This window comes from Neoarthrinium moseri (genome assembly GCF_022829205.1).
Source record: "Neoarthrinium moseri strain CBS 164.80 chromosome Unknown scaffold10_Wmoseri_CBS_16480, whole genome shotgun sequence".
NCBI lineage: Eukaryota > Fungi > Ascomycota > Sordariomycetes > Amphisphaeriales > Apiosporaceae > Neoarthrinium > Neoarthrinium moseri.
This window is the reverse complement of record NW_026055124.1, coordinates 408,277-427,571: the sequence shown is the minus strand read 5'-3', so window position 1 is coordinate 427,571 and position 19,295 is coordinate 408,277. Positions and strand designations below refer to the sequence as shown.

General features: G+C 58.0%; 9 protein-coding genes across 9 annotated transcripts; 5 read left to right on the top strand and 4 right to left on the bottom strand.

The window, feature by feature from the left end:
* Positions 1-836: 836 nt before the first annotated feature.
* JN550_004014 (uncharacterized protein) lies at positions 837-1,776 on the top strand (the record flags this gene model as incomplete). Its single annotated transcript, XM_049315483.1, has 4 exons — positions 837-1,101; positions 1,155-1,378; positions 1,433-1,538; positions 1,595-1,776. 4 exons carry the CDS (start codon positions 837-839, stop codon positions 1,774-1,776), a joined length of 777 nt encoding a protein of 258 aa, XP_049174036.1.
* Positions 1,777-2,694: 918 nt separating this feature from the next.
* JN550_004013 (uncharacterized protein) lies at positions 2,695-3,501 on the top strand (the record flags this gene model as incomplete). Its single annotated transcript, XM_049315482.1, has 1 exon — positions 2,695-3,501. One exon carries the CDS (start codon positions 2,695-2,697, stop codon positions 3,499-3,501), a length of 807 nt encoding a protein of 268 aa, XP_049174035.1.
* A 1,235-nt stretch (positions 3,502-4,736) lies between these two features.
* On the bottom strand, positions 4,737-5,807 carry JN550_004012 (uncharacterized protein; the record flags this gene model as incomplete). The annotated part of the gene is made up of 6 exons (XM_049315481.1): positions 4,737-4,800; positions 4,880-5,112; positions 5,176-5,356; positions 5,450-5,508; positions 5,610-5,642; positions 5,778-5,807. The coding sequence occupies 6 exons, from the start codon at positions 5,805-5,807 to the stop codon at positions 4,737-4,739; spliced, it is 600 nt and encodes a 199-aa protein (XP_049174034.1).
* Positions 5,808-9,503: 3,696 nt separating this feature from the next.
* Positions 9,504-11,141, top strand: JN550_004011 (uncharacterized protein; the record flags this gene model as incomplete). Its single annotated transcript, XM_049315480.1, has 3 exons — positions 9,504-10,228; positions 10,285-10,887; positions 10,979-11,141. The coding sequence occupies 3 exons, from the start codon at positions 9,504-9,506 to the stop codon at positions 11,139-11,141; spliced, it is 1,491 nt and encodes a 496-aa protein (XP_049174033.1).
* Positions 11,142-11,214: 73 nt separating this feature from the next.
* JN550_004010 (uncharacterized protein) lies at positions 11,215-12,443 on the bottom strand (the record flags this gene model as incomplete). Its single annotated transcript, XM_049315478.1, has 3 exons — positions 11,215-11,314; positions 11,392-11,497; positions 11,618-12,443. The coding sequence occupies 3 exons, from the start codon at positions 12,441-12,443 to the stop codon at positions 11,215-11,217; spliced, it is 1,032 nt and encodes a 343-aa protein (XP_049174032.1).
* A 793-nt stretch (positions 12,444-13,236) lies between these two features.
* Positions 13,237-14,148, bottom strand: JN550_004009 (uncharacterized protein; the record flags this gene model as incomplete). The annotated part of the gene is made up of 1 exon (XM_049315477.1): positions 13,237-14,148. The coding sequence occupies one exon, from the start codon at positions 14,146-14,148 to the stop codon at positions 13,237-13,239; it is 912 nt and encodes a 303-aa protein (XP_049174031.1).
* An 800-nt stretch (positions 14,149-14,948) lies between these two features.
* JN550_004008 (uncharacterized protein) lies at positions 14,949-16,655 on the top strand (the record flags this gene model as incomplete). The annotated part of the gene is made up of 4 exons (XM_049315476.1): positions 14,949-15,027; positions 15,086-15,257; positions 15,325-16,537; positions 16,608-16,655. The coding sequence occupies 4 exons, from the start codon at positions 14,949-14,951 to the stop codon at positions 16,653-16,655; spliced, it is 1,512 nt and encodes a 503-aa protein (XP_049174030.1).
* A 407-nt stretch (positions 16,656-17,062) lies between these two features.
* On the bottom strand, positions 17,063-17,481 carry JN550_004007 (uncharacterized protein; the record flags this gene model as incomplete). The annotated part of the gene is made up of 2 exons (XM_049315475.1): positions 17,063-17,315; positions 17,465-17,481. 2 exons carry the CDS (start codon positions 17,479-17,481, stop codon positions 17,063-17,065), a joined length of 270 nt encoding a protein of 89 aa, XP_049174029.1.
* A 786-nt stretch (positions 17,482-18,267) lies between these two features.
* On the top strand, positions 18,268-19,215 carry JN550_004006 (uncharacterized protein; the record flags this gene model as incomplete). Its single annotated transcript, XM_049315474.1, has 1 exon — positions 18,268-19,215. One exon carries the CDS (start codon positions 18,268-18,270, stop codon positions 19,213-19,215), a length of 948 nt encoding a protein of 315 aa, XP_049174028.1.
* Between the last annotated feature and the right edge of the window lie 80 nt (positions 19,216-19,295).

Below are 19,295 nucleotides of genomic sequence, written 5' to 3'. Positions count from 1 at the left end.
CCCCCCCCCCCCCCCTTCCCACCGAGGTAGGTAGTTTTGGTTGTCATGACAGACATGGTGCTCTCGAGAGCCAGAGAAGAGCTTGGAACGTGTTCGTTATATACCACTGGCTTATATGTGATTGAAGGACTCTATGCAGGTTCTCCAAGTGCCTGACCCAAAACGGTACTTGTGAACATTGGTCAATGAGCGCTAGGCGACGGTCTGGTTGCAGGGGTCGATCCTATCTGAGAGGCAAGGTTTTGCGGGAAAGGAACAGGAACAGCTGAAATATGTCCGGTGAGATAATTGGGTATTGGCAAGAGGACAACTTGACATACAGGTTGCACTTCATTCCCTTCTTGGGCGACTTGGCCGGATCGTGCAGGTATCGCTGTTTGTACCCAGCACCCCTATATCATACCAAGTAGGCCCTGAAGTCCGCCGCCGGGGGTGTGTAGACTTATGGGCTCCTGTAGACGTAGACTGACGCCAAGGTGAGAGAGGGGGATCGCCTTGCTTACGCCATCGCTCCTAGTTAGCAGCATAGTGCGTTCTTGCGTTATTTGTTCATCGTCAGCGCGACATCCTTTGGATCTTATAAAAAGTAACTGCGTAACTGTTTCGTCCAGCGTGCCGCGAGGCAGGGCTACTCATAGGTAGCGCTAGGTCTGATAAATATTAGCGGGGCAGGGACCAATAATGGAAACCCCTCCACATCACCGGTGTATGTAGCTACCAAGCTTAGCCGCCCCGGTAAAGTAAATTTTCGAAGGCCCAAATTTTTGCATTGGCATCAGATCACACTCCTGGCACTGGGCACATCTGCAACAGCAAGTTTTTTCACCGGGTGCGTCATGTCTCAGGAGAACAAAGTGAAATCTGAGGCTTTGGCTTCCAAGGCCAAGTCCAAGAAGCGATCCCGCGAGGACGATGGTGGCCGCCGGAAGAAGAGAAAGACTGGCTACGAGCAGGATGATAGCCTCTTAGACACCGAACTTGGCGTCAACACCGGAGTCGCTTTGATGGACCCTCAGCTCATGGCCGACCACCTCGCACAGAGAACGACCAGGTTCGGCACGGACCTGAGCTCGGTCGAATTGGCGGATCTCTATATCTCACGTGAGAGACCTAGTACACCCGGCTGGGGACGCAGACACTGATTATAGTCGCAGCAAGCTCTATACAGGACACTACCTCGTGGCAGGAGCCCAGGACTCTGGCTAAATTGCCCGAGTTTCTGGAGAAGTTCTCAAAGGAACCCCAGACTCTGAGCAAGGCGCCCAAGCAGAAGGGCGCACCTCACACGATCATCGTGGCTGGGGCCGGATTGCGAGCCGCAGACGTCGTTAGGGCTGTGAGGAAATTTCAGTCCAAGGACAACTCGGTGGCCAAGCTGGTATGCCGTTCTTCCTGACGTCTACTGAGCAGGGATGCTGACTAGACACTGTAGTTTGCCAAGCATATCAAGATCGACGAGTCCATCAAGTATCTTCAGTCGCACCGTACAGGGCTTGCAGTAGGAACCCCGCAGAGGCTGATTGACCTCGTTGAGAACGGTAAGCCCAGGGAAGATTCAGGTCCTTACGTGGCCGTGATACTGACAAAACGACAGGCGCGTTATCGTTAGACAAGCTCCAACGGCTTGTGATCGACGCATCGCACATTGACCAGAAGAAGAGAGGCATTCTCGACATGAAGGAGATCACGATGCCGCTGGCCCGCTGGCTAGCGAGGCCCGAGATCAAGGAGAGATACGCAGCTGAGGACAAGCCCCTACACCTGTTGTTCTATTAGGATGGCGCCCTTCGCGATACTCAACATCCTTGCTGCATTTTATTCGGCGTTTGGTGCAATGGACACAAGGCACTGGCAGGAGATTTCTCAATACCCTCAAAATTGTTCACGAAATATAGATGTTTGACCTGTCTGTGAAACGTGCGAGCAGATGCTACCCCTACGGCCCTGACCAAAACCAAACTCATGTGAATGACGGGCCACGATGCCGAGGATGTGGGTTGCACCTGAGGAAGTTGCAGACAATTCGGTCGTCAAGGGTCGCCCCGAGGATAGCCAAGACCTTGGGAAGTTACGTTCATTGGCAGCTACCTTCGTTTTCCCCGGCAGCGACGATACTTGACCCGGAAAACATGACCGTCCCAGTTGAGCGAATGTGTCGTCTGGTCGATCCATCAGATCTCGACTTCACCTCTCCATCACCCTCCGTCTCCTTCGTCCTCCTCGATCCCGCCGGCATCACAGCAAAGACACTTTTCCTACGCTCTTTTTTTGGACACGCAGAGCATCAGCAGCACCCGATCCCCCTTTTTTGGTTGATCTTCTTGGTGACCATCCTTTACCACTGCAGTCCTTCGCTTCGTACGATTTATTGGATCAGAAAAGCACGAGAAAAACAACAAAACAAGAGAAAAAGAGCACCCCAGCTCGCCCATCCTACCTCCAAACACTCGCTCTCACCCCTTTCAGCTCACTGACCATCATTTCCGAATTCTTTCGTCATGGGAACTAGTACCTCTCCATCCGCGCTTGTGCTACTATTGGTTATACGTGTCGTTGCTCTCCAAGGCGTGAGCATAGAACAGCCGAGTTCGTTTCGCCGTGGAGACCGGATCTTCTGGCACAAATGTACTTATGTGCTGATTCGTTACCAGGCTGCGCAACTCGTTGCATGGTAGACAGCATGTTCATTACGCCATGTCTAGACATGAATTGTCTGTGTCACGAAGAACATTACCAGAAAGTTGGTACACCCCTTATCGATCTACCCTTCTCCCACCTGGCTGCGTTCCGGTGCGGTTCTCAGATCCAGGCTTTAACACGACATGGCAGTCTCTCTTCCAGTGCCTGTACGCCCAGTGCGACGGGCCCGACTATGGTCCCGCCCTCCTTCACAGTATGCACACCTGCATCGCCAGCGGCGCCGAGATACACATGGAAGCCTCCAATAGTGCCGATCCCGAGCTGCTGCGTGCCCGGGAAGTCGAGTACCTCGCCGGCCGCGAGCTCCCCGAAGTGCCAGGCCTCCAACTGCGGCAGGACAGCGCCGGTGGGCAGGGCTTTGGACCGACCACCACGACCACGGCCTGGGTGACAACCACCGGGACGGTCACCGCCGCCGGCAACACGTCTCCGATGGGCGTGACCCCTTTTCCTGGTGCAAGCGGGCAGGCCGGCAACACCCCAGGCAACGGAAACGGCGGTGTTGGACCGATCTTGACCATCACCAACCTCGTCACGGTGACAACCACAGTGAACTCCGGCGGCCTGCTCCCGGCCTTCTCGATGCCCGAGTTGGGGAGCAGCCACGACGCCGGCGGCGGTCCCATCATCACGTCGTTTGTCGGCCCCAACGCCAGCTCCGCGGCGCCCACGCGGCCGTGGATGGTGACGGCCAGCGAGACGGCCGAGAGGCACCGGCCGTCGTACGTCGGGCTCATGCTGTGGGCGTCGGCCATGCTGGCGCTGGACATCTACGTCAATGCGTCGTGGGGTTACACGTGAGGGGGATTTCTGCTACATCTCTTAATCCAATCTGGACTGGTGTGTGTGTCTTCTCTACATGCGGTGTTGGTAGTCGTTGTATTTTCTATGAATCGAATCTCGTGGATAGAAGAGCTCATCAATTCAGTTTCCATGATCAAGTTGAGCAAATGCGCCTCCAAAGTCGAACCGCTGTCGCTCATGGCAGAGATAACAAATTATGAGGACAAGCAATCTAGCTTTATCCCATGGTCTTGTAAATTGTATATTTCCATCTTCTCCAAGGCGACTTGTCAAGTGGAGCAAATTTGACGGGCTTCTTGCGTTTGCTAGCCAGCCAGCCGCGGCCTCTGCTTCCCCTATTCTGTAACATGTGTCCTAGCCCAACGCCGTGTGTTGTTTGATACAACAGGGCACCCGTAGCTTGAACTCAAAGTCTAGGACGAATCCACGCTCTGTAGGACCCACTGCGTATGGTGCTGCTATAGTACAGTCTTCTGGACAGACACTGTTTGGGTATGTGGAAATCGGACATGCTGCTGACAATTGTGACTGGATTCACCTTTTATGTCTTTCTCAATCTCACGTATGCGCTATCTACAGGTCTGAGTATACGAGGGGAAAAAAAAAGAAAGATTTCAATATCCTTTGGATAGACGTGCAAATGCAAAACCCGCTGGTACCATCTACGACAGTGTGTGTGTATGTGTATGTGTGTGTGAGTGTGTGTTTCTGGGTGTGAGAAGTGTGTGAAGATCAAGGGCTTTCCATTCTTATCTCCAGTACATAGGAAGGCTTGGCTAGAACCAAGTTTACCCAAACGAGAGGTCAGAAGTGAAAACGCTCGAGTCCCCCAAACTGAGAGGAAGAGGCAGCACTCTCCCCAATCTAGACTTGCCCCAACAGTTCCCTCCCCCAAGCCAGCCCGCGATAAAGGGGCCCCTCTCAAACGCAAGCAGATACCGCCCAAAGGGTCCCAAAGGTCAACGGGTATGTAGAGTTATAAAGTCCAGAAAAAAGAAAATGAGGGGACGTGGGATAACACAAGAAGCACGTCGTTTCGATCCCTCATCCGGCGAAATAGTCGTCTTCCCTGCTCAATTACCACCATGAACGCCTATGCATCGACATTCGCACCAATAAATTGACTGTTTCTGTGGCCGGCTTCACGTGCGCGAGCACAAGTTGGAATATTTGTGCAGAACTCGGCCCTTCCCACTCCCTCGCAGCATTCGACGATCAGTTCGCTGAGGCGCCTATAGGATGGTGCACTTGGACTTCTTTTGTTTCGTGACTTGCGGCCGGGGGTTGAGGACAGCTCTGGTCTAGGGGTCAGCGGCCCGCGTCCACATGTGGGACTGGCAACACGGGATCGCCCGAGCATTCATGGGTCACCTACCGGATGGCCTCGTCAAAGACGCTCTTCAGGTTTCTTTGCGTCAACGCGGAACATTCGAGGTACTTGACGGCGCGGATCTCCTTGGCGCAAACCAGAGCCTGGTCGTATGATACGGGTTCCATTCTCTTAGAGCGCAGACTCTCGAGTGTGGCAGGATCCTCTCGCAAATCGAGCTTGGTGCCGACCAGGATGACGGGCACATTGGGCGCATGGTGATCGATTTCAGGGTACCACTGTGGAAGCGTTTAGCTGGCGGCCGGCGTCACGGAGGTGCGGGTTGCGGCTGGGCGGCTCACCTTTGCCTTTACGTTATCAAACGAGGGCGGGCTGACGATGGAGAAGCAGATGAGGAAGACATCGGTCTGGGGGTAGGAGAGCGGCCGCAAACGATCGTAATCCTCCTGACCAGCCGTATCCCAGAGACCCAAGCTAATCGGCTTGCCATCGACCATCACACTTGCCGAGTAGTTGTCGAAGCTGCAATTTCAACCCTAGATCAGCTGTTGCTCCCGAGTGGCACGACCCCGAGGGGGCGGCCGCGCAGCTGGGGACCGAGAGGCAGGGACTAACACTGTGGGGATGTATTCGCCGGGGAATGCGTTCGTCGTGTATGAGATGAGGAGACATGTCTAGAATGCCGGGTCAGCGTCAGGGATCGCGCTCGCCAGTCGTCGCCGTCGAACGACCCTCGCAGAGGCCAGGCGGGCGGGCAGGTAGGTTGGTCACACACCTTTCCGACAGCACCGTCACCGGTAACGACGCACTAGACCAGGGGATACACGTCAGCATTGCTTTCTCGCATCGAAAGGGGGGCAGATTTGTTGATTAGGGGACTGGGAATTGGGGGTTGGAGAGCAGTTGGGGCAGCTTGGGGGGGAAGACAGCGGGAAGATCATACCTTGAGCGACTGGACTGCTGAAGCAGCCATGGTGGGATATGCGGGATGTTTGGAGGGAGAGAAGACGAGAAGGGCGAGAAATCAACAAGCTGCGATGCTCGAAGGTGAAATGCGCGGAGGATGGGCGAGCTGGGCGAGCTGGGGACAAGTCGGTAGCACAGGCAAGAAATGCGGTGATGGACTGTGGCAATGGTGCGAATTCCCCAGTCGAGTTGATGGCGTCTGGCTGGGCCTGCTGGGCCTGCTGGGCTGCTGGGCTGCTGGGCTGGGAGCACGGGCGGCGGCGGGCGATTAGATTACGGGGGGGTTTTTCTGGCAAGGCGCTGGCCGGGATCAACGATGATGAGCAGCAGCAGCAGCGAGGTAGCAGCGGGCGGCGGCGGCGGCAGATAGGAGATACTGTAGCTTGATAGCCACGGGCGGTGCTGCAAGTTCGGTCCAGCGTTCAGAGCAAACCTCTCAAGATTCTTGGGAGTGATGGGAGGATTGAAGATGGACACGGACAGCTGCACTTCAAGGACGATTCGGCTGCGGGCTGCTACTGTAGATCTGCTGCATAAAGGTCAAAAATGTTTTGACACAACCGGAACGAGGAGGTGCCGCAGGGTCGCAAGGAGGTTGCAGGTGAGGGTGTGCGCACGCCGCGAGAGAGAGAGAGAGGTGTGTGTGTGTGTGTGTCCCGACTTGGGACCGGGGGGTGTACGGGGGGGGGCCTTCAGTGCTACTGGAGCAGACGTGGATGGGGACTGACGGGGGACCAGGAGCCCTGGAGATTGGATGGATGGATGGATGGATGGGCGGATGGGAATGGATGAGAAGAAAGATGGGCCATGGGCCATGGGCCAAGGGCCGTGGGCGACGCTGGCGCGGGCGGGCGGGCAGACGGGGCGGGACAGGCCCTGCGCTGACGACAAGGCCCGTTCTTTCATCACACTGGCTGCTGAAGGCTGAAGCCGGCTTGGGGCAAGGAGAGTCTTGTCTCCCCCAGGGGCCTAGGGGCCTAGGGGCCCAATGACCATCGACCTCGAACGCTAAACCGCCCGCCGACGCGCCCACGCGTCTCCATTGCCAGACTGGACCCCGACGCCGTTCCATCGCGGGCGTTCCATCCAAGGGCTCCACTACCACGCACCACCGCTGCGAGGCCGCTCTGTAGTCTGTAGAGCTGTAGATCCGACGGGTCGTTCGTTCACATTGACCATAATGACGAGACTAGGTAGCTACTCATGTCGGGTAAGTTAGGCAGCGTAGCATCCGCGTCGTCACTGGACTGCTGCAACACTGACACTGGCACTGGCCTCGCAGCTTGCCATCGGGAGTCTCATCGTTGGATGTGCGCCAGATGTTTGTATGTATTGTATGTAACTTGGAGAGCATCTAGTTTGGTACCCACCGCCATCTTGGCTGGCTCGCCTCGCTCGTGCAGCCCTTCACACTCGAACCGTTTGGCCGTTGGAATATGGAGGGGTGCTGGTTGCAGCACCAGTGGCAGCGGCAGCATGAGGAGGAGGATGTCTTGGGGCTCTTGTGGTCAAACTGGACGTACGTGCGGTTGCGTCAAGCTACAGTAGCTTGGGGCAAAGCGGTATCAAGCTGCGGCAGTTCTCTACGCTACAATGATCAAAGGCGATGGTGATGGTGGTGGTGGTGGTAGTGGTGGTGTGAGTAGATGCTCCCGTTCCCATAGATACATGCAATCATACAATGCCGCCTCCTTGTCGAAGAGGGTCGACGGGATCGGTTGCTGAAGGATGAAATGCACATCACTTGCCATGTGATTGCGAATAAACTTACCCGTTGACTGTTGGCCGCTGGCGGACCACCCTTCTTTTCGAGCTCGGAAACAAAAGTCAAAAGAGGATCTCGAGGTCGGACGAAGTCTGCTTGCCTCACTCCGAGTTGCAACAAGCTGGCTGCGTCTGATCTCGGCGTAGAGGGGCTGGCGGGAGCTTGAGAGACCTGAATCCGTCGCGAGCTGGTCAAGTTGAAACACAGGGCCATGGTTAGTGTTTCTCCTGGACTTTGGGGTCTGCGCTTGGCAGCAGCTCTCGACATCACCCAGCCGTGATCTCCAGTCCTGACAGCCTGCCATGACACAAGATCTGGCCACGGCGGAAATCTCTGCCAGTCTGCCATCCGGCCGATGAGCCCACGATGAGCCCATCTTGCCCATTATCTCTGCCGCGGCTGGGCTTCCAGGTCGCGCGTCCCTTGCCCTGTCCCGACTCCAGAGGCTGCAGGTTGCCAGGTCCGTGGTAGAGGAGTTGGAGCGCCACTTGACGCAGCACTTGTAACAACCTAAATCCAATGGAACACCTGTCGAAGGCCGCTGTCGTCAGGGGTTCCCGGAGTTTTGGTTGAGAGGGGTTAGCGCTCTGTCCAGGCGCAAGCGGCGCCGGTTACGATTCGCTGAACCAGCCTGGACTCTGCACCCAAACCCAAAGGCTGAGCAGCAGCAAATTCCCCGACTTGAGATGCCTCCACGACCAACCATTCGCGCGAAGCGTGCCGCCCGACTCGGTGACAGCTCCAGGGAGCTCCTGTGAACGAGCTTGGCATCTCCCGATGAGTTACAGCTCCTACGAGTGTTTCCGCCGATTTGCTGCTGGCAATGCACTGGGACACCCACACCACCTGGTAGCTCACCCTGCCGTCCTCCTCAGATGCAATGGAGCAATACTATGTAAACCCCTTACCTCTCGGGTTCTTCCGAGCAGTCGCCAATAGGCCAGGCCCGTGATCTTCCTACTTGGATGGATTGATCGTCTTTTTATTATGCTTGCCGGCAGGGTGTATGTCTCAGTGATATGCCCAACGATCGGGCTGTCCCGAGCCGCCTTTATCGGAGCCCGTGTGCCATTACGTACCCTGATCCCCGTCGAAATGTCCAGGCAGTTACCTAGATCTGTGCCTGGATCGTTGATGCCCTCGGGAGCCGGGGGCTTTCGGGATGTTTGGTAATGATTGTGACTATACTCGGCAGTCGCCATGCAACTATATACCGTTACCCGAGTCATACCACCAGAAGCGACACACAGACAGACACAGACACAAGACCGGGAGTCCCACTGACAGAACCCTCTCAGATCCTGGAGGGCAGAAATGGTCGGATCGAAAGGCATGCATGTAAAACGGTTTCAAACGCTGCCCTCGGAGTATACTCGATTCTGACTGCTGCGTCAAAGACAAAACGAGACAAGCCGACGACAAACCCACCCAACCGGAGCTATTCAAGCTACCCTGGCCTGCCTGGCCTGCCCGTACTACCTATGTAGGTGAAGTTGCCAGGGGGGTCCAGGTTCAGAAACGGGTTTCTACCCCACCATCACACTGCAGTCAGTCGCCTAAACTGGACGCTGCTGGAGCCGCGTGTTATCGATAAGTTAGTGGACTGTTGCAGCTTGGGGCACGTACTGTACATAGTATTTACTGCACTTACGCGCAGAACCACGTGCTTAGGTGATCCACTCCACTAAAGCGGAACGCGTCTCGGGGGTAGCTCAAGCGCGTCGGTGCTGTAGTGCACAGTATACCATCAACTGCATTGGACTGGATTATCGCCGGTTGGTCCAGTCGACGATCGAACTTCCCAGAGAACGGGTACACAGTCATCACCGTCTTCCCGGAGTCCCCAACGTCCGCACAAGGTCTCGAGCACTCCTCTGGGCCCCCATCGCAAAGCTCCATGGGCAATTGCATCGAGTGCGCCCGCCCCGTCGCTCCGTGATGGCCTCAAACATCCCCTCCTCGGCCGGTCGCAACCGTCTGGCGGCCCCTGCAACGCCGGGCGCGGCGACGACGACGACGACGCCCAGTCGCCGCGCCCTGAGCGCCGACCCAACATCAGCGCGCCTCTCCGCCTCGGCTCGTCGTCCCGGGGGTGCTGCCACACCGCACGCGCGCGCCGCCATCCGGGCTATTGACCAGCGCCGCCGCACCCTGTTCACCCCCGGCCGCACCCGGCGACGCAGCTTGCGCGACCAGCGCGAGACGCCCAGGGACATACTCAGGAACCTCAGCCGCGTGCTGGCCCCGGCCTCCCAGCCCCTGCCCTCGTCTTCTTCCTCCTCGCCGCACCGCGATGCCAACGACAACACGCTCGCCACGGTGCCCGAGGACGACGACGACGATGACTTCCTCATCGAGCGCCCGCGCTTCTCCCTGCCGCTGCAGGAGGATGAAGACGACAGCGACCTCAAAGTGCCCAGGTCTAGTGGACTGGAGGACGAGAACTACACGGCGCACTCGATCGAGCTGCCGCGACGGGCGTGGAGTGAGGGGCCGAGCAGGCTTGGTAGAGAGAGCATGGCCAGTGTGCGCTTCAGTGACTATGCTGGGCCCGAGATTCAGAGCGACGACGTCGGCATAGACTCGGCTCTCTTCCCACCGCCCGCCATTGAGGAAGAAGACAGTGGTAACGTAATGCTGGGAGTTGGAGACTCGCCTGAACGGTATGTCCTCCCTGTGCAATTGTATCGGAAATATCCGTGAGTACTAACTCTGGCAGGCTCGATGTTGAAGAGTCGAGGCGACAGACCTTGGGACGGGAGAGTCTATTTGGGCCCATAGAGATACCAGACATGGGCAACGAGACCACGTTCTTGATGGCACCAGCAGATTCGCCAACCCGGGAAGCAACAGCCATCGACGCGGCTGTTGAGAACGATGAACCTGGGGTGTTTGACGACATGGACGACGATCATGTGAATGAACCTATGGACTTTCCCGAGTCTGATGACGAAGATAATGACAACATGGAGGTGCCCAACGACGCTGAAAATGGCAACATCGAGGAGCCGGATGCGACAACGCTGTCTAAGCCGATGGCACTGGCAACAAATCGAGGGAAACGGAGAAAATTAGGGAAGAAGATTTCCAAGCACGGCATCGAGTATCCCTCGTTGCCGCCAGGAGTTGTGAAGCGGCTCGCAACTACATTTGCCAAAACGTCGGGCGTAGGCAAGACCAAGATCTCGGCCGATACCCTGGACGTCATCATGCAGGCGACGGACTGGTTCTTTGAGCAGCTCGGCGACGACTTGTCCGCGTATGCCAGACACGCGGGGCGGAAGACCATTGATGAGAGCGACATGATTACTCTCATGAGAAGGTATGATACATTCTTATCTATTTTTCGTACACTAGTGGGGGTATTCGCTTCCCCTTAATACAGCTGTCTCATCTGACTCACACCAAAACAGACAACGGCAGACAAGCGCGTCCACCACGCCTTTCTCTCTTGCGCAGCGCTACCTTCCCAGGGAATTGCTCCAGGAGCTCAGAATGTCGGTCCCGGTTCCTATAAGAGCCTCCAAGAAGAAGTCGAGAGCCGTTGACGCCGAGGACGATGTCGATGTTACGTGACCCTCCGCTATATATGTCCTGGCGGCAACATCAAAGACATTGATATCTTGACATCTTGGTATCTCGAGGACTATCACCAGTTCTTGTTCATCCGCACCTTGCGTGCCACCTCCGTTGGAGGTTTCTTGACTACCATGTAGAACATAATGGACGTTGCTGCGGCGAGTCCATACCTGAAAGGATTGGTCAATATGATAACAAGGGCGAGAGGAGGAGCGGGCAGATGAGAGTGCAACAGAATGGCACATACCATGTGAAGATGTACTGGGCATGGTTATTCCTCAAGTTGACCTCCGCCGCACGGCCAATTGGAATGCCCTTGTTCGCCATGTCCATCGTCTGTAGCAGATCCGGCTCTACCAGCGATGCGTTAGCTTAGATACCCAGCACCTTTGTGCAACCATGTATTCTCCCACGAGGACCACGAGAGTCCCGAGAATACAACAGGCACCTGATAATAATGAAAAGAGACTCACCCATGGTAGCCTCCACCCACACAGGCTGACTCCCCGTCAACTCGGCCATCTGCTGCACGTCAGGAAAGTAGAATTCGCCCTTGTCAGGCCGGTTATCTGGGGTAAACATGTTCTTCTTCCACGGCTCCCTCAAAAGGCCCTCGACCACGACCTCCCCCGTCGGCAGGGAACCGTCGCCGCGCACCCTCTGGCTCTTCATCTTCTTGCTGATCCAGCCGCGGTTGACCAGAACGGTCGTGCTGCCGGCGCCGTCATCCTCGCGCTGCAGCGGCGTGACGACCATGTAGCCGTCCTCGCCGTCGCGCATGCGTGGCCCGATGAGCATCTCCTGGTCGTGGCGCAGGCGGCCGCGGGCGACGACGCGGCGGAAGTCGAAGTCGTGGATGGCGGCCGGGTCGACGCGGGGCGGCAGCGGCAGCGGCGTGCGCACCAGGCGGTCCTCGAAGCGCGCGATCAGCTCAGTCTTCCACCCCAGCCGCTGCACCTGCCACGTGCCCAGCGCCAGCGCCGTCAGCGGGATCACGGCCAGGAACGCCAGCCCCAGCTTGTTGTGCCGCCGCCCCGTCCGCACCAGCTGCGGCGGGTTGTCCAGGATCGACGTGAACCCCGGGTCCTCGGCCGGCGCGGGCCGCTGCTGCTGCTCGCGCCGCGGTGCCGTCCGTGAGAACCCGCGGCTCTGCTGGGACGTCTTGGCTCGGCACGCTCGTAATGGGGCGCTTGCGCGGCTCGATGCCGCCGCTGGGCTCTGGTGGTGGAACTGCTGCTGCAGGGCGAGCTCGAGCTTGCGCGCGAGCGATTGCCGGAGGGTCCAGCTTGGCGACTTCATGCTGGGCGAATTGGGCGACTCACGAGGCCCGCAGAGTCGTACGTGTGTATGTGTTGTGTCGGGGGACTGTAGTTTCGAGATGTGAGCCTGTCAGTCGCATGACGTCCTGGGGAAATTCTCTGGGCCGGAGCTTCCAGCGACTGAGCTGCTAGCTCAGCGGACGCTAGAGTAAATGTGGGGCCGTGCAGATGGCCCGGGACTGGGTTGACCGGCCCGGGCATTAGACATCGGTGTCGGGTCCTTGAGTCTTGGGGTGCCGGTCGATCAGTGCAACTTGCTTACTGCATTCGTGTGATTACTCGAATATAGTCTCAACCGGCCTCTAATGATGAGAGTTGGCAGCAGTGAAATAGTTCCCAATATATACTCCCCGTATGTATATTGATTCGGACTAAGGGCAATAAGTCAGGAGGCGCTCTCTGATCTATTGGAGAAAGGTAAGCTATATATAAACCACCCTTGTTATTACACATCTCGTGTACATTTCTCCGTTCTTTGGTCCCGTTGTTATCAGGCCAGAACAACATCCACATTCTAACATCCTCATCCTTACTGACACCGCCCCAAGCTTCCTTGTTCATCCGCCCAGTTGTGAACTGGATCGGTCGGCATCTCTCGGTTGTGCTATCCTGCTTATAGAGAGCGCACGCATGTGTGGGTTTCAGTTTCGACGAATAGCATAGAGCAACAAAAGGGGGCAGCATGCAGCTCACGGAGAAAAGCAAAGTTTGGTCAACAATTTCCTTGATGCGTAAACATGTTTCGCTGAATGCCAGCAAGTGACTGGCGGGTATCACTTGGAACTCCCAGGAACTCGTCCTCTTCGGCTGGGATGAATTCCGTCCGCGCCGCCCTTCTTCTCGCCCTCCTTGGTCAACCGCTCCTTCTCCTTCTTAATCCGGACTCTCTCCTCCTCAAGTGCTCGCCTCTCCCGCTCGCCATCCAGCTTCTCGTTCTTGGCCTTGATCTTCTCCTTCCTGGCGGCCGTGTTGCCGCCACCGCCGGCGGTCAGCTCGACGTTGATAACGCGCTCCTCCGGCTTGGGCCGTCCTCGGTGATCCCGACCCTGACACTTGAAGGTCGAGTGGTGGAGGGTCTTGAGACAGGTCTTCATGTGATCAAAGCCAGCGAACTCGACGAAGGCGATGCCGCGCGACTTGTTCGGATTTGTCTTCTCGTGAAGTAGACGGACGGAGGTGGGCTGTACGGCCGAGAAGTGCTTCTCAATGTCGGGAACGGTGGCGCTGTAGGGAAGATTGCCGACAAAGACAATGAAGCGGCTCTTTTTCGGCTTGCTGGTGGTCTCTTCCGTGGCCTCGGGTTCTGCTTGCTCCTGGATCTCTGTGGCAGCGGCATCCTCCTGGCCAGCCTTTGCACCCTTCTTGTTCTTCTTCTTCTTTTTGCTCTTGTCGCTTTTGGTTGGTACATCGGTGGCAGCGGCATCTGAGGCCTCGGGCTCTTGCTTGACCTTCTCTGGCTGGGTATCCTCGACGTCGGCCATGGGCAGGTCGAGCGACTCCTCGGCCTCTTCAGCCTCGGCCTCCTCCTTCACCTTGCGTTCCTTCTTCGACTTCTTGTCCTTTTTGTCCTTCTTCGACCGCTTCGCGCTAGACTCGTCCTCGCTCACCCGTTGCCGTTTCTTGGTCTCAGCAACTTCGCCATTGGCGACCGTGGTGGGGTTGTCCTCAGCTTTGCGTTTCGCCATGATGCGCAGTATGTCGCAAAAGAGAATGGAAATGTGCCTGACAGAATGGTTCTGCTGCTGCACTGAGAAAAATAAAAAAGAGGTGCGACGGACTTTGCACTGCAGAAGTTACTGTTTGGGTGGTTGTCGCAGAATTGTTTGCGGTGACTTTCCTAGACTTTTAAAAGTCTATCAAGCGGAAGGATTCGATAAGTGAAATTTCAGTGGAGCCCATTGACCCGTTTAGGTAGCTTAAGATGAATTAGCGCGACTCTTGTAAGTACATATTTAGAAGTATGCTGCCTCACATGCCATACGGTGTATGTCAACTTCGAAAGCATAAATAAGGGTGTTTCTCTAGTCCCAGGCGTCTCAGATACTTTGCAATTCTAACACATAAGCTACTTGAGTAGACCAACGTCAGGAACAGAACCTTGTCCTCCTACTGGTCTTTCTAGGTGACCATTTTGTTGTCATTTGTCAGAAGTCACGGACCTGGCAGCTGGTGTCAGCCCGCCCTATCGATTGCTGGGCCGCTGACATTGAGACAGACACCTCACTAGTCAACAGTCACTTTCGCCGCTGCCCCCGGTTCACATTCATTCACGACAAACCCATGAGCACCTTGCAACACCTATGTAATTAGAGTCGCTTGCATGAAATACAAGGGTTCAGCCGTGTCAAACAGTCTCTTTTCCAAGCCTGCCTGTCGCAACTGCGCAGCAGCCCAACAGTTCACTCCTTGCGGGCGGCCCGGGTTACGAAGATACAGGAGTTGCACATATCCACCCACCTAACTAACACGTTACCCAGTGATCGACATGTTCTTTCAAGGAACGCTGCAGGAAGGCATCGCCACGGCTCTCCAGCAGTCGAAACAAGTCGTTTGCTTCGTGACAGGTACTGTTGTCAAGAGTAAAACTCACACTCTGCTCGAATCTCACTAACACGTCTGCAGATGGTGGTGATGAGAGCGAACAGTGGGAAAATGACTTCTTGGCCAACGACAGTGTCAAGATGCCGCTTGAGACTCAGGCCGTGTCTCTGCGCTTAGAGGCAGGGTCCGAGGAGGCCGGCTATCTGGAGGCGCTGTTCCCTGTCCCTCGCAAGCCAACGGTGATTGTTATCCAGTGAGTAATGCCCCTCAAATACCACTCGGTCGCTGTCCTCGGGACGTTGACGCTGACATGTTTATAGGAATGGCCAACTCAGAGAGTACATCGCAGCAGGCACCTCGGAAGAGGAGTTTCTGCGAAGGCTGGGCACTGCCCTAGGAGGCTCCTCGACTCAAGCTCCTGCACCCGCAGTCGCTTCTTCGTCAACGCCCCCTGCCCACAGTGGGACTTCTGCACAAGCAGCGCAAGTTCAGGTACCAGGGCCAGCTGTAGACGACGGCGACGACGACGACGACCTGTACGGGGATGTCGCGCCGTCGTCTGTCGCCTCGCAGCCCGGCCCATCCTCGTCTTCGAGTCAGCCACCCCCTCATGTCGCAACTCTCCTGGCGGAGCGCGCAGTGCGCCTCGAGGCGGAAAAGAAAGCCAAGGAAGCGGCAGCGAAGGCCGAGGCCGCCAAGCGAGCGCAGGAGCGGCGCGAGCCCAAGGAGACGGACGACGGGCAAGGCAACATCAGCGCAGCCGAGACCAAGTACGCCAGCCAGCTGCGCAAGCGCAAGCAGGAGGAGAAGGCCGAGCGCCAGCGCATCCTCCAGCGCATCGAGGACGACAAGCGCGAGCGCCGGGAGCGGGAGGCCCAGGAGCGCCAGGCCCGGCTCCTGCTGTCGGCGACGCAGGACGCGGACGCGCCCGCCCCGGGGAGCGCCGGCCAGGCCGTGAAGCTGCCGAGCCGGGCCGAGCCCGGGTCCGCGAAGAAGCACTGCAACCTCCAGGTGCGGCTGCTGGACGGGTCGACGATCCGGCAGCGGTTCCCCAGCGAGGCGACGCTGGCCCAGGAGGTCCGGGGCTGGATCGACGAGACCCGCACCGACGGGGCCGACCCCTTCTCCTTCCGCGTCCTCCTGGCGCCCCTGCCCAACAAGTCGGTCGACCCGGCCGAGGAGGCCGACTCGCTGCTGGACCTCGGCCTCGCGCCCAGCGCCACCCTGATCCTGGTGCCGCACCCCCGGGCCGCGACGGCGTTCCAGCGGTCGGGCGGCGCGCTGTACCAGGTGTGGGCGGGCATCTACGGGTTTCTCGCCATGGTCCTGGGTTTCCCGCTCATGCTCCTCGGCGGCGACGGGAGAGGACCACAGACGGAACACGCTGCCCAGGGGGAGAATGTCCCCTTGAACAATTTAGATGGGCAGAGTTCCGCAAGGGAGGGCCAAGGCCAGGGTCAGGGGGCAAGATTCAGAGGGTTCCAAAATCCAGACGACCGGAGGCGGGATCAGCAGCTCTACAACGGCAACTCGGTAAGTGATATCTCTCAGTGTTACCATGACGTTCCTCGCAGCGACGGGTCGTGTTGCTAACATACTTCAGCTGAACTTTGAGCCGCGAAATGACGAGGATGAGCAGGAGGCCAGCTGAGTTGGGGCTGGATATCTGGCACAACAGGTACAAATAGCGTACATCGATCTTGAGTCACGGGAGCATCATGATAGGTTCAATGGAAAGGGGGTAAATCATGGTGGCTTTTTTTCATTTTAATGTACACTATTAGAGGAGATCTTTATTCAGCATAGTCCCCTTGACTTCCGTTTCCCTTAAGAACTGAGTGGATGTCTGCAAAATTGTGGCAGGAGAACTGCCTTCGGAACCATGGCCAGGACATGCTGGAAGAGTCGTGTTGCTCTCAAGACAGCACGTTCAGGCTACCTCACGCCCATGGCGGCCCGTACCCTCCCAAGGCTGTACTTCCACATGGCTGGTCGTAACATTTGCCCCGGTCCCCTGATGACTCTCTCCCTATTCCAGGTCTCCCGAGCACTCCCAGTCTAGTACTGGCTAGCGGCAGCCTGGCAGGCCTTGAGCTGCTCGAGGTACCAGTTGCAGATGCTCATGTTGCCGTTGTGCTCGTCCATGCACTTCGTGAAGCTCTGGGTGGCGCCGGCGCAGTTGTTGCCCCACTCGCTGTTCTGCTGGGTGTTGACCTGCTGCTGGGCGGCGGGCTGCTCGGCGGGCGCGGACGAGCCGCCGCCGAACATGCCGCCGATGGCGTGGCCGATCGAGGAGCCCACGGCTACACCGCTGTTGGTCATGGAAGGTTAGTATACATACGTCTTTCGCTTCCTGTCATGCCGGGCTTCGTGCTAGAGGGTTTGGGGGCACGGGAGGGAAGGCTACGGCGAGTTGCTTCCGGTGGCGTGATGGGTGCTCGGGGGGAGGCCGGAACTTACGCAGCGGTGCTGGCCATCTGGCCGAACAGACCAGGGCCCTGCGACTGTGCCGGTGCGGGAGCAGCGTGTTGTTGGGGGTGCGCCTGGGAGGGAGCATAGGTCGTGGCAGGACGGGTCTGCTGAGCCTGGGGCGCGGGAGCAGCCCGGGGAGCGACGGTAGGGCGGGCGGGGGCCGGGCGGCCGGAGGAGCGAGACTGGCGAGGCATGTTTGCGGGTGTGGGTGTGTGAGGGTGTGTGGATGTGATCTCGAGGCGGGAGAGAAAGATGAGAGATCTTCGTAGAGAGAGTGGGTGAGTCGAAAGAGTGAGTTGCTGGCGGTGATGTTCAGAGAGGCAAGCTCGGCTTTAGGGACTACCAGACGGCAAATTCTAGCGGACTCAGTTGCGCCGGGACGGACTTTGCCAGCTAAAGGAAAAAGGTACCAGAAGGCTCTAGTGCTCGAGCCGGGGCGGTCCAGTGGCCAATCAGGGAGCCATGTGTGGTCAGCTGGGGGACCCCGTAGTTTTCTTGTCCTCGTCCTCGGCCGGCGGATATATGAATACAGGGGCCCTTGCCATGGGTGTCGCCGTACGGTTTAATGCGCTATCGCTATCTGGGTCCTCCTGTTCGATAAGTGAGTACTGGAGCTCGATAAGCTCCCGTCAGTCAATGGGGTCCCCATCGCATCAGTTGCTTCTCGTATGATCGGGTCGAGCAGTCGAAGCTGTCTAGTTTGGGTTGTCAAAACCTGACTGTGGTTGTTGAAGGGAGAAGGTCGGAAACCGACGCTGTAGCATGTTCCCCTTCTTAGAGAGACCGCCAAAATGAAGACACCGACTCATCCGCTCCGCGCGCTCGCCCGTCGACCGACACAACTACTCCTCCCACCGACGACCCCGGCTGCATCATTGCACTTACACCGTGTCGATGCCGGCTCCCGCTCCCCGACGGACGTCTGCCACGGCCAAAGACGACAGACCGCAGCCTTCTCGGTGCTCAACCGCCCGCCTCCCAACTACCCGGGCCATGTGCCGCTCACACGCATCGAGCGCGCCGCCCTGGCCGTCGGCTCCGGCATCATGTCGCTGCGAGACCCGTACCGGGGGGACCTGATCGCGGCGCTGGGCGAGGCGACGGCGACGCCGTACTTCATCCACCGCCTGCACCGGGCCATGCTGGCGTCGGCGACGGGGCGGCGCATCCTGCGCGACCGGCCGCGCATCACGTCGCAGTCGCTGGACCTGCCGTACCTGCGCACGCTGGCGCCGTCGACCGTGGGCGGCACCTACGTGGCGTGGCTGGACCGCGAGGGCGTGTCGCCCGACACGCGCGCCGGCGTGCGCTACATCGACGACGAGGAGTGCGCCTACGTCATGCAGCGCTACCGCGAGAGCCACGACTTCTACCACGCGCTGACGGGGCTGCCCATCGTGCGCGAGGGGGAGGTCGCCCTCAAGGCCTTCGAGTTCGCCAACACCCTGCTGCCCATGACGGGCCTGTCGCTGTTCGCCCTGGCCACGCTCAAGCCCGTCGAGCGCGCCCGCTTCTGGGACGTCTACGGGCCCTGGGCCCTGCGCAACGGCCTGCGCGCCCACGAGGTCATCAACGTCTACTGGGAGGAGGAGATGGAGACCGACTGCGACGAGCTGCGCCGCCGGCTGGGCATCGAGCGGCCGCCCGACCTGCGCGAGACGAGGCAGCGGGAGCGCGAGGAGCGCAGGAGGAGGAAGCAGGCGTCCGGGGCCATGAAGAACGCCGCCGGTGCATCGTAGGGTGAAAAAGGGATGGAAGCATTGTGGTTTTAGAGGAAGGGCGTGGATCAGATCCCAACTCGTCCGGCTTGTAAGATACG